This window comes from Dipodomys merriami, unplaced genomic scaffold (assembly GCF_024711535.1).
Source record: "Dipodomys merriami isolate MVZ:Mamm:240054 unplaced genomic scaffold, mDipMer1.0.p SCAF_19, whole genome shotgun sequence".
In the NCBI taxonomy this organism is placed as follows: Eukaryota; Metazoa; Chordata; class Mammalia; order Rodentia; family Heteromyidae; genus Dipodomys; species Dipodomys merriami.
In genome coordinates this window covers 14992737-15009217 of record NW_027203270.1, presented here as the reverse complement: position 1 = coordinate 15009217, position 16481 = coordinate 14992737, and the positions used below count along the sequence as shown (strand labels likewise).

Below are 16481 nucleotides of genomic sequence, written 5' to 3'. Positions count from 1 at the left end.
TAGAGAAAGTGTCCACTTCTGCCTTAACAGAAGCAGTACTTATGCTATCAATGCTAAAGGACTACATAAGCTCTCATTCCAGAAACAAACAAATGAAAAACATGAAAAAGGGGCTGGGAAGGTAGCTCAGCCGTAGAGTGCATGCCTTGCAAGCATGAGGCCCTGGGTTCGATTCCTCAGCACCACATAAACAGAAAAAAGAAAAGCCAGAAGTGGCGCTGTGGCTCTAGTGGTAGAGCGCTAGCCTTGAGCTGAAGAGCTGAGGGACAGTGCCCAGGCCCAGAGTTCAGGCCCCATGACTGGCAAAAAAAAAAAAAAAAAACATGAAAAAGAAGGGTTAGTAAAGACACTTTAATTTGCATATTCTCTTGCTTTATAAAAGACAGGATTTGGAACATCAAATTGTCAATAGGTACAAGTACAGAAGTAATCTCTTCCTTTTAACTGGGAGCTGTTCCGAAAGTAGCCCTAATAAATTTTGCCGAACACCCCTATTATAAGTGTCACAACAATATCTAAAAAACTAATGAATCTATTCAGAGTCTATCTACAACAGAAAACAGAATCCTTCCTGGCATGTGATCCAATATTAGAGGATGAAAACTTTCTTATAAAGCTTTAATAAAGATGAGTGTAGAACACCAAACCAAAATGACTTAAAAAGCATTGTCTGTGGTTTTACAAAATTAATCTCTTTCCAGAGGAAACCTGAGAGCCTGAATGGATGCAAAGAAAATTCTATAGCTTCATTACAGACTCCTGAACATAGGGAGCTATTAATGGAAATGCTGACAGGACAACCACAGCCCTGAATTCATCCTCTAAACACTTGATTTCCATGAATCATAGAGGGAAAAGGAAAAAAAAAAAGGCCAATTTCTTATGCAAAGGAAGAGTTTCAAATTCTTACCCATTGTTAATAACATATCTGAATATCTGTGTCAAGGGCTTGAAAAGCTTTGCCCTGTCAGCAGATATATTGCAATTTTTCAAATGCACAACCTGAAACGGAGGATGGAATTTTCCTTAACAAAGCTCTGACTACCAGCAATCAAAAGCAAGTGTGACCTGGGAAAGAACCAGAGCAGTTATAGTGAAGAATGCCATTTTCCTCTTTAGATGCACAGAGTCCAGTTTAAACTAATGCATACCTTTAACATGGACACAGGGAGATGGAGAAGTACACTTGACCTTCCTTTCCTGGCTCCTGGAGAGTGCCAATGGAGATGGAGATGGCTCAGAAAAATAACAAACCTCAGTGTTCCTTCTTGGCACACATTTGCCTAAACCTGTTTTAAATAATCATGTTGCAGACAAGTAGGACTTATGTTTCTTAAGTCAGGAAGGAAATAGCCCAACTTCAGGACTTGTTAACTAAATAAAAGAAAAACTACGGGTGGTTTTATTTGGTGTAGGGAAAGCCATCTCTATTATTAGGCATTGAATTCAAAGCTTAAGAATTTACAGTCTCTTTTAAACATAGTTTGTATGGAATGAATGAAGAGAAAGGAAGAAACATTCTTATGTTAACATATTTTGTTTACCTAAAAATGTAAGTATATATTATTAAAGTTCACCACAGTACGGAAACAATGTTTCCAATAGTTTAAATTTAAAAATCCTTTAAAATTACCATATGATCTAGTAATTCTACTCCTTGAAAGAGGGATCGAATGGTTATTTGTATGCCAATGTTCATAGCAAGGTTTTATACTACCTGAAAGCAGGAAACAATCCATGTATCCACAAACTGGTAAACAGAAAAACAAAAGGAGGAAGAGCCATACAGTGGAATATTATTCAGCCATAAAAAGGAATAAAGTTCTGATACATGCTACAATATAGATAAACCTTAAAGTCATTGTAAATTAAATTCAGTAGAACCAAAAGGCCCAAAATTGTTACATTCCACTTATATGCAGTACACAGAATAGGCAAATTCATACGGATAGGGAGGAAATTAAAGGTTACATGAAACTAGAAGAGCTATTTCTTAATGTTCACAAATTTTCTGTGGGAATAATAAATCAGAAAGAGACATAGTGATAAACCAGGCACTGACAGCTTACCCCTACTGGCACCCTTGTGTTTTTTTAAAACTAATGTTGCTAAGTGCTGTGGCTCACATTTGTAACCCTAGAAGAAACTCAGGAGGCTGGGATCTGAGGATCTTAGCAAGCACAGGCAGAAAAGTTTGTGAGACTCTTATCTCCAACTAACCAGCCAGATTGTATAGCTGTGGTTTAAGTAGTAGAGCTTCATCCTTGACTGAAGAAGCTAAGCAAAAGCACAAGGCCTTGAAAACAAAAACAATAAGACAACATTTAAACAATAAGCCCCAGTGCCTAATGCCATTATTTACTTTCATTTCTATCAACTAATGTGTTTCATTTCCTTCCCAAGAGAAGATGACAAAAAGAATACATTTAAAGTGATAGAGTGTAAGAACACAAAGCTTCTTGCTAGTGAGCTAATAATAAATTCATGCTCTCATATAATAGAGATCATGACAACAGTGTGAGGTCCCACCACCTACCTACTTCAGGCCAGGAGAATGCTATTTGTGTTCTTGAATGCTTGAATGAGATGATGTGCTAATTTACATGATGAAAAGCAGTGAATTCTATCTCTCTAGAAGTCATATGCTTTACTAATTTAGTTCCTTTCCTGGGGAAAACTGAAACAGAAAGATACGAAAATACTGCCCTGGACAAAAGAAATTGTTTTTTACACAGGCATTTCATTGATGATGAGGAAGAGAAGAATAGGAAAGCACTAATGGCATGCCACAGAGCTCTGAACCCAAACTGATCTTCCATTCTTTCCATTTATAACTTGAATGAAGACATCCAGGGTACGTCTGGGATATCTGCTAGAGATAAAATTGGGAGGTCCTTGAGATTCCAACAGGCCAATAGGTTGGAACCATCAAGCAAATTTAACAAGATAAAACCAAGGCTGAGACACATGAAGCCTGGCACTTAATTTTAAAGAATCTCTCACACAAATAAAGGAGGAGAAAGTTTAAATGGAGTTCACATAAAAAAGACTTAGGGCAGTATTGAAAACTGCTGGCCCATGATATGTTTTGTTTGGCCTTTGCAGTGTTTATGAAAATACTAAGCCAACATTTGAAAACTGAGAAAGGTACATAAGATTTCTGGTTTCTCTTGAAAAGCTGATAGATCTGGCAACACCACGTCTGCATTCAGATATGACAACAGTTGAGTTAGATTGATGTGTGACTTCAGGAAGGATATTCACTCCCCCAGAAGGTGGGTATGGATCACTTACTAGCCTGCTAAAGCCATTTAGGTTGCTTTCTTATCTCTGGGGAATCTATCTACCACTCTGTCTTTACCTGAGGGTTGCAGATGACTGCCAGCTCAATAGAAGGTAATAGTGTGATACGGCTGCCAAAAATTCTACCAAATGCTAGGGAATAGAAGAACAGTGTCTAAACAAGTGGCTTTGAACTTCGGAAGAATTGCAGACTCCTTAGAGAATCTAGAAAAATCAATGAGCTTTCTTTCCAGAAACATTTATATACATACAAAAATTTATAATTCAGCTGGGTGCTGGTGGCTTAAACCTAGATCCTAGCTACTCAGGAGGCTGAGATCTGAGGATTGTGGTTCAAAGCCAGCCTGGGCAGGAAAGTCTGTGAAATTCTTATCTCCAATCACCAGAAAATGGGTAATGAAGCCATGGCTCAAAGTGGAAAAGCATTGGGCTGGGAATGTGGCTCAGTAGAGTCCTTGCTTAGCATTCATGAAGCCCTGGATTCGATTCCTCAGTACCACATAAACAGAAAAAGCCAGAGACAGTGCCCCAGTTCTGGGTTCAACCCTATGACTGGGGGGGGAAAAAAAAGTGGCAGAGCAAAAAAGCTTAGGGACAGTGCCCAAGACTGACCAAAAAATGTAACAGCAAGCTGGGCGCTGGTGGCTCATGCCTGTAATCCTAGCTACTTAGGAGGCTGAGCTCTCAGAATCAAGGTTCAAAGACAGCCTGAGCAGGAAAGCCCGTGAGACTCTTATCTCCAATAAACCACTAGAAAACCAGAAGTGGTGCTGTGGCTCAAGCAGTAGAGTGCTCGCCTGGAGCTGAAAATGCAGGGACAGTGCCCAAGCCCAGAGTTCAAGCCCCATGACTGACCAATGATAATAATTTTTCATGTGTTTCAAGGAGTTGGCAGATCCTCTGAAAGAACCCTACTTGTTCTTAAAAAGTAGGTGAATTGTCCTTCTTCTTTTTTTTTTTTTTTTGGGTCCGGTCCTGGGGCCTGAACTCTGGGCCTGGGCGCTGTCCCTCAGCTCTTCAGCTCAAGCCTAGCACTCTACCACTTGAGCCACAGCGCCACTTCTGGCTTTTTTCCTTTTGCTTATGTGGTGCTGAGGAATCAAACTGAGGGCCTCATGCATGCAAGGCAAGCACTCTACCACTGAGCTACCTTCCCAGCCCCGGTGAATTGTCCTTCTGTCTGTCATATAGTATGTTAATTCCTGGGAAACATTTTAAGGGGGAGATGCTAACAAACTGCTAACAGAAAATTGTATCAGAAAATTAAGGAAACTTAAAATGTCAGGTTAAAAAAAGAACGTTACAAAGGAACATAATAACTACTTTAAATTTCAGAAGCTGTGATAAGGAAGAGGAATTAGACCTAAGTACAGTGGCTTAACTGGCAGAATCAAGATCAAGAACAGTTTCAAAGAAGTCTATTTCACTATTTCCAGTCAGTCTAAAAAAGAAGTCTCTTACAATTAAAGCTGTACAAACATGTTCTAGGGGTTAATAAAGTAGTGAGCTAGTTTACCACTGCTGTAACTATCCATGTTTCTACTGGATGATGAATTGTCTGAGAAGTTATCTAAAGAATTCCTGAACTGGGTGGAAGCCTACTCGACAATTATCCAATGCGTCTTCCAAATTAAAGTTTAGTGAGCAGAACCTGAGAGGGAAATAATTCTCTTCTCCTCCCAAACCTTGTACAATCCCTTATCAAAGAAATGATCACAATGCAGCCAAGATCCACTGAAGAAACAGAAACCTAGTGGCTGAGCTACTATAACAATGCTATTCTACTACAGACAGAAGAAACATTTCATCTACAGCACGGAGCCAAGGGCACAAGGCTAAGCTTCGGTATGGATACAGCACTAGAGGAGACAAAAATTAGTAATGTAGATGGAAGCCTAAAAAGGCAATCTTGGTGATTCACAGTAAACTTACTGGAAATTGATCAAGGTCTAACCAGTCTTGATATTTTACATGCCAGCTTCTTCCCCTTTTAACTGGCTCCTCTGTTCACAGCTCTTTCTACTTACTTTCCAGCTGTCCATTTTAATTCTTGAGAAGCTGTGTGAATTTCATAGTGCCAGATCATATACTTGTTTGGTTGAACTGACTCATTTTATCCACAAAATTTCAAACATATGGTCATTAATTAAAGTTTTGGACTGATGATTTCAATAGATAAAAGTGAAGAGAAGCCGGGCACTAGTAGCTCATACTTGTAATCCTAGCTACTCAGGAGGCTGAGATCTGAGGATCACAGTTCAAAGCCAGCCTAGGCAGGAAAGTCTGTGAGATTCTTATCTCCAATTAACCACCTGAAAACAGGAAGTGGCGATGTGGCTCAAGTGGCAGTGCACTCACCTTGAGCTAAAGAGCTAAGGGACAGTGCCCAGGCCCAGAGTTCAAGCCCTACAACCAACAAAAAAAAAAAAAAAAAAAAAAAAGTAGAGAGGACACTGAGAGCCAGCAGCTAGCTTATGCCTGTAATCCTAGCTAGGATTATATGATCTAAGGATCATACAAAGCTAGCCCAGGCAGAAAAGTCTATGAGTCTCTTTATCTCCAATTAACCACTAAAAAGCCAGTAGTTGAGCTAAAAAGCTCAGGGACAAGGCCCAGGCCCAGGTTCAAGCCCCAGGACCAGTACACATTCACACACATGTGCACATACATGCACATGCACAAGCACGCACATACACACACACACACACACACACACACACACACACACACACACACAGAGGACTTGGTGCCATATAATCCTCCAGGATTAGATCATTTCAAAGTTGGCACACATAGGACATTCAAAAACTATAAAATGGTTAGCAGAGTACTAACCAGGCAGCTTGCATTTCAGGAATTTCAAGAGATGGCCACATAGTATCTTCAATTTCTAAACTACCTCCTCTCTCTTAATTTTTAACAGAAGTTTTCTGCTAAAAATGTCTTTTAAACTGGGTGCTGATGGCTCACACCTGTAATCCTAGCTACTCAGGAGACTAAGATCTGAGGATCACAGTTCAAAGCCAGCCTGGGCAGGAAAGGCAGTGAAATTCTTATCTCCAATAAAAACCACCAGAAAATCAGAAGTGGCACTGTGGCTCAAGTGGTAGAGTGTTAGCCTTGAGCTGAAGAACAGTGGTCAGGCCAGAGTTCAAGCCCCATAACCGACAAAAAAAAAAAAAGTCTTTTAAGACAACATCAATACAAAGTAAGCATGTTTCCTTATTCAAACAGACTAAAATTCACATCTGTTTATGAGAAAACTTCCTTTTGTCCATATTACCACTCTCCTCCTGAGGTTGCCCAGAAGCTGAGGAAGCAAGTTCTGAAAACAAATTTTTCCTGTGTTACAGGGAACAGGGGAACATGGGCCTCTTGACCTATAAAACTCAGTATTTTGGAACATCCATAATTCTCCCAAGACTGTGCCAGTCAAAAAGAGACTCCCTTAGTAAACCACCAGCCAGAGTAAAGCTTTTAACCCTAGGAGCTGACAAGGACAGGGCCCAAAGCTCCCTGGAAAAAAAAAAAAGCCTCCACTTCAGCTTTACAAACTGTTGGAAAAGACAGATGGAGAAGATGACAGGAAAAGCAATTATTTCTTCTGGGCTTCCTTTCTGTCTGGGTTCTAAGGAGACGAATACAAAATTCCATCACAGATTGAAATGCTATCTAAACATTCTTGAAAATGTGGTCTTGCTCTCTGAAATATGACCTGCCCTGCAGCAGCAACCTGTAACCCATTACCATGTGAAGGTGGACATTCTTGAAGCCTGCCGGACCATTTCTAGGCTGACTGATTTCTCCAATACTGCTACTCTGTGACCAATGTTAAAATGCAAGCAACCAAGGTTGTTTGTTTGTTTGCTAGTCCTGGATCTTGAACTTGAACTTGAACCTGGGTGCTGGTCCCTGATATCTGTCTGTCTGCCTGTCTGTCCATCTGTCTATGTGTCGCATGACCCAACCAAAAAAATCTGATGAGTCATTCACTATTAACAACTGGGACTTTTTGCTAGGTGATGGTGGCTCATACCTATAATCCTAGCTGCTCAGGAAACTGAGATTGAGGATCATGGCTCAAAGCCAGCCTGAGCAGGAAAAGTCCATGAGACTCTTTTTTCTAGTTAAATACCAAAAATGCCAGAGTAAAGCTGTGACTCATATGGAGAGTGCTAGCCTTGAGCACAAAAGCACAGGGACAGAACCCGGGCCTTGAGTTCAAGCCCCAGGGCCAGCACATACATAAACAAAAGAATAAAACTCTGAGATTCTCATAAATGTTTTAAAGTTTCTAGTCAGCCAATCTAAGTGTAGGCTGATGCACACTAAAAAGTAATAGTACTTTATTGCAGAGAGAAGAAACATTCCAGGTAGAAAGCACAGAGCATGGGAGCAAAGGCACAGCATGCATGTAGCACACTCAGCTTTCAGTGTGGATACAAGACAAAAGGAGCAAAAATCAGTTTTATAGGTGGGATAAGCCAGCAAGTGAAAGAACCCATATGATGTCACTGATATGCCAGGAGACAGTGAAGTTTCTGAGGAGGTTGATGATGTGATCAGACATGTATTAGGAAAAGTAAATCAGCAGAATGAGGAGCTCTGCAGGCACAGTATTATCTCTAAGGGACATGTTTACATGGGTTCATCAGCCAGAAATACAGTGCTTCTAGACTCCGTAGATGAGAATAAAACAAAAAACTAAAGACCACGCAGAGTTCAGGAAATACTTCAAGAAATTAACCTGTGTATAAATAAACGCATAGGTGCTAACCAAGAAGATAGATTACTTATTAGTTAGTAGGACAATAGGACTATTAAGAGTGAAACAAAGTCATATAATGTAGGAAAAATAGATAAATCTGAAAATGAAAAAGAAACTTGTAACACCTGCATCCATTAGCAAAGGAAAAACGGTATAGTCTGCTTCCCTGCATCTAAGCAGCATAATGAACATTTCAGAAGTTAGCTCTACTAGCAAATGTCAGAAGACAAATAACAGTACTGAAGCACTCACAACAGTGCACTCTGCCCCTTACTGAATCTGTATTGAAGGGAGAACCAGACACCAGAGAGGAAAGGCTTGCTCAGCATTTCTGTTATAACAGCAATTTCTGAAATATGACACCTAACAAGAAGAACTGAATCCAAATAAAAAAGAAAATGGCTAATAGATAACATCTGGCCTTTTAGTCACTGAGGACTATCCTCTCATGTGCTTCTTTGTCCCTCTATTCCTTCACAACAGCCCTAGAACTGGAAAGAACCTTAAAACTCTGAAAGGAATCCAGTTGCCTGTTGGCCAAAGAAGCTAGGTATAAAGAACTGTAGCTGTTAGCTATACTGTCTTTTGTGGCAGAAAAGTAATGGCAAAACTCCCAACAACTTAGCTGACAGACAAAAGCAGTAATTTGATTTAGCCATAGAACACAAAATAAAGGAAGGCACAAGAGACTTCTGACACTAAGATTAAAGAAAAAGACACTTCAGTTAATTTACTGTAGCTGTTAAGCCCCAGCCCATATAACCCTAGTCTGGAGGACATGGAATGGGACTCATGCCTGGCATAGGTAGCCTACTGCTCCTATGCAGGTGTCCATGCTATACATGGATAGATCAGTAAAATGTTTGGCAAATGCTCTGCCACCTTGCCGTTGGTGTCTTCAAAAATTAGGGGAGGGCTGGGAATGTGGCTTAGTAGTAGAATACTTGCCTGGCATGCATGAAGCCCTGGGTTTGATTCCTCAGTCCCACGTAAACAGAAAAAGCCAGTAGTGGTACTGTGGCTCAAGTAGTAGAGTGCTAGCCTTAAACAAAAGAAGCTCAGAGACAGTGCCTAGCCCCTGAGTTCAAGCCCCAGGAGTGGAGAAAAGAAAAAAGAATTAGGGGAATGTAGTTAGTATGGAGGAATACGTTACTTACTTGCCTTCCATCCTGTCCCACATTTGTCTGACCTCTTACAACAGTTCGAATATTGTCATCCAGTCTCCTAGCAAAACAAGTTAAAAGATACAAATCATTCAAATAATCTCTACCGTAGGTAGACCAAAAAAAAATATTTATCTAAAATTTCTGCAGACTGTAACTATTTATCCCTAACACCAGACCTGAGCGATTTGAGAATGAGGCCTCAGACCCAGGGGGCAGCAAAAGCAGTCTAAGAAGCTAAGTCCAGTGCAGACTGATGAATCAACTTTTGTCTTTAAAAAAAAAAAAATGGCAGTTTTTATTCAATATTCAGAGCTGTCCGGAAGGACAAATAAAACTTTAGTGTTCTTCATGGAGTAAATCAGAAATGACACAGTTGCACAAGTTTTACAGGAATAAGCCAGAGAATTCAAATTACCCCCAACAAAATCCTTCCTCCATAACCTTAGAAGGAGCCAGGATGATGTATGAAATCAGCACTTAGTCTCTGGAGTAAGTGCTCATACACATGCAATGTGTATGAGACCCACTTCTGGCTTCCAGATCCTCTTTTCCCTGTGGCTCAACATAGACCATTGAATGGCACCTCAACCAGAGGAATGTGTGTCAGTCAGTTTCATTATTCACTTGATGAATCCATTCATGATATGGTAGTGAAAAGGTAGAAAAGATCACAAGTGATCTTTGAATCATCAAGGAATTTCCCTTCTCTAAGCATACCCTGGAACTGAGGACTGAGGTCTCACAAGAACTGTTATAGCTAAAGTCCAACAAAACAATAAGGAAGCTTCTTTCTTTCTTTCTTTCTTTCTTTTTTTCTTTTTTTTTGGGGGGGAAGGGTGGTTCTAGAGTTTGAATTTAGGGCCTCATTCTTACTAGGCAGGTGCTATACAGCTCAATCATACTTCCAGTCCTGTTTTTGGCTGGTTTACTTTTGAGATAGAAGGTCTCATATCCTGCCTGGCATATGCCTGGGCACTATTCTCTATATTAGGTTTCTCATTGTGCCTAAGATAACAGATACATGCCTCTGGGCCCACCTTTTGGTTAAGAAGGAATCTTGTGAACTTTTTTGCCTGGGCTATCATTTAACTGCAGTCTTCAAAATCTTTTCTGCTACTTAATGCACCAATGGAACAAAACATTCCTGGGCAGAGGCCTACACTAAAAGACCCAAAGATTATAGGGAAAAAACTCATTTCCTGGATTCAAAATGGATGTTTTCCCACATTAAAAGTTAAAAGCAGGCTGGGAACTGGTGGCTCATGCCTGTAATCCTAGCTATCACAATGTTTAATCCCAGACTATCATCCAGGTCAACCAATAGATTACCTAGTAGGTAACCAACAGATGGACAATCTAAATTCAGCTCCATAATTGCTCCTTGGGAATACAAAAAAGGTAAAGCCACTAGGGAAATAAAGCCATTAAAAATATTGTTTTTGTCTCCTTTTATAGCTAACTGTTTTGAACAGAAGCTTTCTTCCTTTTTAATGAATAATTGAAGACTAGTCAAAGAACCAAGTGGCTTACCACAGGATTCATTTGGAAACCAGCATAACAAGGTTATTGCATGTTATTTTGTTGTTTTGTGTTGCTGAGACTAGCACCCATGCCTCAGGCATGGTAGACAAATGCTCTAGCATTGAGCTATAGTCTTTTTTTTTTTTTTGGGTCTGGTCGTGGGGCCTGAACTCTGGGCCTGGGCGCTGTCCCTCAGCTCTTCAGCTCAAGGCTAGTGCTCTACCACTTGAGCCACAGCGCCACTTCCAGCTTTTTCCTTTTTTGCTTATGTGGTGCTGAGGAATCGAACCCAGGGCCTCATGCATGCAAGGCAAGTGCTCTACCACTGAGCCACCTTCCCAGCCCTTGAGGTATATTCCTAGACCTTGTTTATCAGGGATAGGGTCTGGCTGTCCTTGAACCTGAGATTCTCCTCTTAACATCCTGAGGATTATAGGCTTATACCCTCATACTTGATGATTGTTCATTTTCATTTGAGATTTCAGTGTTCTCATAGAATACTGTAATTCAGCAAGTGATTAACTAAACAAACAATGTTTCCTTAATTAACAATCATATGAAAATACTTACCTTATTTTCAGTCTAATTTTGTTCACGACATCATCTATATTTGCCAGAGACTAAGATAAAGAAAAGAATACAAAGCTGTTATATCACCTAAAATTCTTTTTCTTTCCTTCCTTCTTCTTCTCTTTCCTCTCACTCCCCCACTTCCTTCCTTTCTTTTCTTTTCTATTGGTGCCAGTACTGGGGCTTGAACTCAAGGCCCCAAACTCTCACTTGGCTTTTTCTACCAAAGAATGTACTCTACCACTTGAGCCATAGCTCCACTTCCAGCTGTTTGCTGGTTAGCTGAATATAAGAGTCTCACGGGAGCTGGGCACCGATGGCTCACATCTGTAATCCTAGCTACTCAGGAGGCTGAGATCTGAGGATCATGGTTCAAAGCCAGACCAGGCAGGAAACTCCCTGAGACTCTTATCTCCAATAAACCATTAGAAAACCAGAAGTGGCACTATGGCTCAAGTGGTAGTGCGCTAGTCTTGAGCTGAAGAGCATAGGGACAGTGCCCAAGCCCAGAGTTCAAGCCCCATGACCGACCAAAAAAAAAAAAAAAGTCTCACAGACTTATGCGCCCAGGGTAGCTTCAAACATTGATTCTCAGATCTCAGGCTTCTGAGTATCTAGGATTATAGGTGTGAGCTACCGACACCAACCTAGGTAGAATTATTCTATTTATGAAATTTAAAAAGTTTAATTTCACAGTATGATCCCATGTTGGTTTTTTTTTTTTTAAAGAAAAGCAATAGTTGGCAACTACTACCAGATCTATTTTTTGTGAAGTTTAACTGAAATAACGAACACAGCCATGTCCATTCTCTTACACACTGTTGATGGCTATTTTTGAGCTTCAAAAGCGAAGCTGGAGTCAAGACGATACTGCATGGCTACCAAGCCTAAGGTATTTAATATCTGGATTTTCACAGAAAGTTTGCCAACCCCTTGTATACAGGATTATGACAAATTCATATAACAAAATTAGTAGATAAAATGTGTGAACTATTATGACACATACACGAATAAATCTTACTAAAGAAAAGAGCCAGAATCAAGAGTATATACTATATGATTACATTTACAGTTCAGAAATAGTTAGAACTACTCTTTCATGTTAGAAGGCAAAACAGTGGTTATGGTTAGGAGTAAAAATGATTGTGAAAAGGCAAGAAAGGCCTGCTGAAGATACTTATGGTGCTCATAAGGCTGCTTTCACTTCCTGAAAAGTTATCAAGTTATTCACTTAAGATTTTTATTTTTTTGCTCAAATCAAGGGTGCAGGTAAGACTGCAGGGGGATGGATCCACGAGATCCCAAAACCCAAGACCCCTAAGTGTCAAGCTCTGGTGCATGACGGTTGGCATGCATACCCACAAGCCGTCTCCTCAAAAAACATGCCAAGGCCTGTAAAACTCCCCTCCCCGAGTGAGGACGCTCGCTCGGGAATGGAGAAAAACCCTGGCCCCTTAGAGGAACAGAGCCTCTGTCACCCCCTTAAAAAGAGCAGCCAACAATTGATGGTCAATTTTCTAAATAAGAAAGGGGGAGATGTTGGGAGCCAAAAGTTAAGTCTCTCATACTTGATAGGCTTAACTATCTCACTGGAACAACCTGAGGCTGAGTTTACAGAATCCCACCTTTTCACCCCGCCCTAAATCTACTAACCACCACCTTTGCACCACGCCCTAAGTCCAAGCATATAAATACCCTTGTGTGAAAAATAAAAATTGGCAGCTTGATCAAAGAAAAAAAAATTTTTTTTTATTTTTTGCCAGCGCCAGTGGCTCATGCCTGTAATCCTAGCTACTTAGGAGGCTGAGGATCACGGTTCAAAGCCAGACCGGGCAGGAAAGTCTGTGAGACTCTTATCTCCAATAAACCACTCGAAAACCCGAAGTGGCACTGTACTCAAGCGGTAGAGCGCTTGCCTTCAGCTGAAGAACGCAGGGACAGTGCCCAAGCCCAGAGTTCAAGCCCCACGACCGACAAAAAAAAAAAAAAAAAAAAAAAATTATTTTTTGACTGGGTGTTGGTAGCTCACAACTATAATTCTAGCTATTCAGAAGGCTAGAATTCATTTTTCTTTTTTTGGGGGCGGGGGCGTCTGGTCGTGGGGCCTGAACTCTGGGCCTGGGCGCTGTCCCTCAGCTCTTCAGCTCAAGGCTAGCACTCTACCACTTGAGCCACAGCACCACTTCAGCTTTTTTCTTTTTGCTTACGTGGTGCTGAGGAATCGAACCCAGGGCCTCCTGTATGCAAGGCAAGCGCTCTACCACTGAGCCACTTTCCCAGCCCCAGGAGGCTAGAATTCAGAGGGCTGCAATTCAAAGCCATCTTGGGCAGAAAGTCTATAATACTCCTTCTCCAAAAGAAGTAGCAAAATCTGGGCTGGAGGCCTGGTTCAAGTGGTAGAATGTTAATTGAGCAAGCAAGCCAAGGAAGTGCATGGCTCTGGGTTCAAACCCCAGTATTGGAAAAAAAAATTAAGTTATATGAGTAAACATGGTACTGATAGCTAATGTCTGTAATCTTAGCTACTTAGGAGACTGAGATTTGGAGAATCACAGTTCAAGACCAGCCTGGACAGAAAAGTTTTCAAAAGTCTTTCACAATGGAGAAAGGGTTTGGTGATGTGTGCCTATTATCCTGAGCTAGCTACAATGAGACATTTAAAACAGGCAGATTACAGTTCAGTCATGTGCCAGAGCAGGAAGGAAGATCCTATCTCAAAAATAACCAGCACAGGGCTGGGAAGGTGGCTCAGTGGTAGAGCGCTTGCCTTGCACACATGAGGCCCTGGGTTCGATTCCTCTGCACCACATAAGCAAAAAGAAAAAAGCCGGAAGTGGCGCTGTGGCTCAAGTGGTAGAGTGCTAGCCTTGAGCTGAAGAGCTGAGGGACAGCACCCAGGCCCAGAGTTCAGGCCCCACGACCGGACCCCCCAAAAAATAAAAATAAAAATAAATAACCAGCACAAAAGTGGGCTGAAACTGTGGTTTAATAGTAGAGTTCTTGCCTAGCTTGAGGCCCTAAATTCAAACCCTATAACCAAACAAAAAAAAATCCTAATTCAAGCCAAGTGTGGTAGTACCTGCATATCCCAACACTCAGGAATCTAAGGAAGAATGAAAATACAGATCCAGCCTGGGTTACATAAGACCTTGTCTCAAAGAAAAGAAAAAGATTATGGCATGTTATACCTCAACCACCAAATAACTTTATTTTTTAAGTTATGTAGATCTACTAGGGGGAAAAAGTCTGGAAGGTTACATCCTAATGATGTAATACTAATGGTCATCATCTATGAAACCAGTAGTTTTACTATATAAAAAGTTTTTCTCCTTTTTTCTATGGTTGCTTTTAATTATTATACACTGATTACGCACTGTACTGAAATTACAATAAAGGTTTTCTTGTTAAGATGACAAAAACAGACCATTTCTAACCTTAGAAATGGGAAAATGTGAGGAAATGGTGCCCTCTACTGGAGGATAGAGACTACAACTCTGGAGGAGAGAAAGAAGCATTTCAACTCAAAAAGTTTTCAAAATATAATTTTGTAAATCCTCTTTCCCTCTCCTCTAACAGATATTCCACCTCAAAAAGAACTGGAGATGATATGGGAAGTGTGGTTTTAAATGGCTCCTGTCTAGCGGCCCACACCTATAATCTTAGCTACTCAGGAGGCTGAGATCTGAGGATCTCAGCTTGAAGCCTGCTTGTGAACAAAAGTCCATGAGACTCTATTTCCAATAAACCAGCAGAAATTCAGAAGTAAAACTCTGGTTCAAATGGTAGAGGGCTATCCTTGTGAACAAGAGCTCAGGGACAGAGCCCAAGCCAGGCTCTGAGTTCAAGACCCAGGACTGGCACCAAAATAAATACACATAAACATACATACAAAAGAAATAAAGAAATAAATAGCTCCCAGCTCCCTCTGCTGGTGTGAGGAGTACAGAAGCCTTCTAGGAGCAGTTTTGGTAAGAGAAACAGGGGTATCTGAGATGTCATAATGAGCTGTTCATATCTCATCACTGGAGCAAGCTACAACTCCTCACAATTTTCAGATATCAAACCATTGTCTGAAAGAGAGATAAATCTCAGAAAGAAAGAAGTTACTTTCATTTGAAAACTATAATTCAACTTGATTCAATCCAATCTGATGGTGTCAAATCTGGACTGCAGGTAACTGAAATCCCCACCATACATGTAAACAGCAGTTGTGTCATCAGTTTGGCTCACCTCTGCCATTTCTAATGCAGAATTTGAGGGCAATCTCTGAGTTCTTATTTCCTCATATGCAAACAGACATAACAGTCCATGGCCCCTATCTCTGCTGGATAGAATCCATTCTTCCTCCCCTTCCCCTTTCAAGACCTGAATGCAGGCCTTGTGTTCCTGTTTGGCCTTTTCAGTTATGGCTGGTATTCTACTTGAGCCATACCTCCAGTTCTAGCTTTTTGCTTGTTAATTGGAGATAAGAGTCTTTTGAACTTTTCTGCTTGGCTGGCTTCATCTATCCTCAGATCTCAGCCTTATATGTAGCTAGAATTACAGGTATGAACCACGACATCCAATTTCCTCTTCTTTCTCAGTAGCCTCTGTGTTAAAGGTATCTCCCTAGGAGTACAACACCATTGTTTTTCATGTCACAGTGTAACTTGGAGATCATTGTATATCAGTCAATAGTGGTACTTACTATAACCATTTCTTCAATTTAAAAATCCATAGACATGGTCTCAATCCATGATAATTTTTAAGACCTGGAGACAACCAAAAGTCCCCTAAATAGAAAAATCAAATAAATCAGGCCATACTATTGGATGATTTATTGACCCTCCTGCCACTTGTAAAGACACTGGTCAAGGAAGTTAACAAAGAAAGGACAGCTTTGATACCATGCTAACAAATAGAAAGCATTTATGCCAGGCGCCTGTAATCCTAGCTTGACTCAGGAGGCTGAGATCTGAGGATCACGGTTCAAAGCCAGCCCTGGCAGAACAGTCCAATAAACCACCAGAAAACCGGAAGTGGCACTGTAACTCAAGTGGTAGAGCACTAGCCTTGAGTTGAAGAGCTGAGGGACAGCACTCAGGCCCAGAGTTCAAGCCCCATGACTGACAACAAAAAAAAAAAAAGGAAAAAAAGAAGCATTTCAAAAACTC

The 16481-nt window shown here is 40.8% G+C and overlaps 1 protein-coding gene across 1 annotated transcript in view; it reads right to left on the bottom strand.

Moving 5' to 3' along the window:
- Window positions 1-16481, bottom strand: part of Vps53 (VPS53 subunit of GARP complex) — a 134546-nt gene that overhangs the window by 104105 nt on the left and 13960 nt on the right. Inside the window, exons 3-4 of the mRNA XM_070027427.1 lie at window positions 11329-11378; window positions 9229-9295 (exon numbers count right to left, since the gene is read on the bottom strand). Coding sequence (XP_069883528.1) covers window positions 9229-9295; window positions 11329-11378 — 117 coding nt within the window. The remainder of the gene's footprint in view (window positions 1-9228; window positions 9296-11328; window positions 11379-16481) is intronic.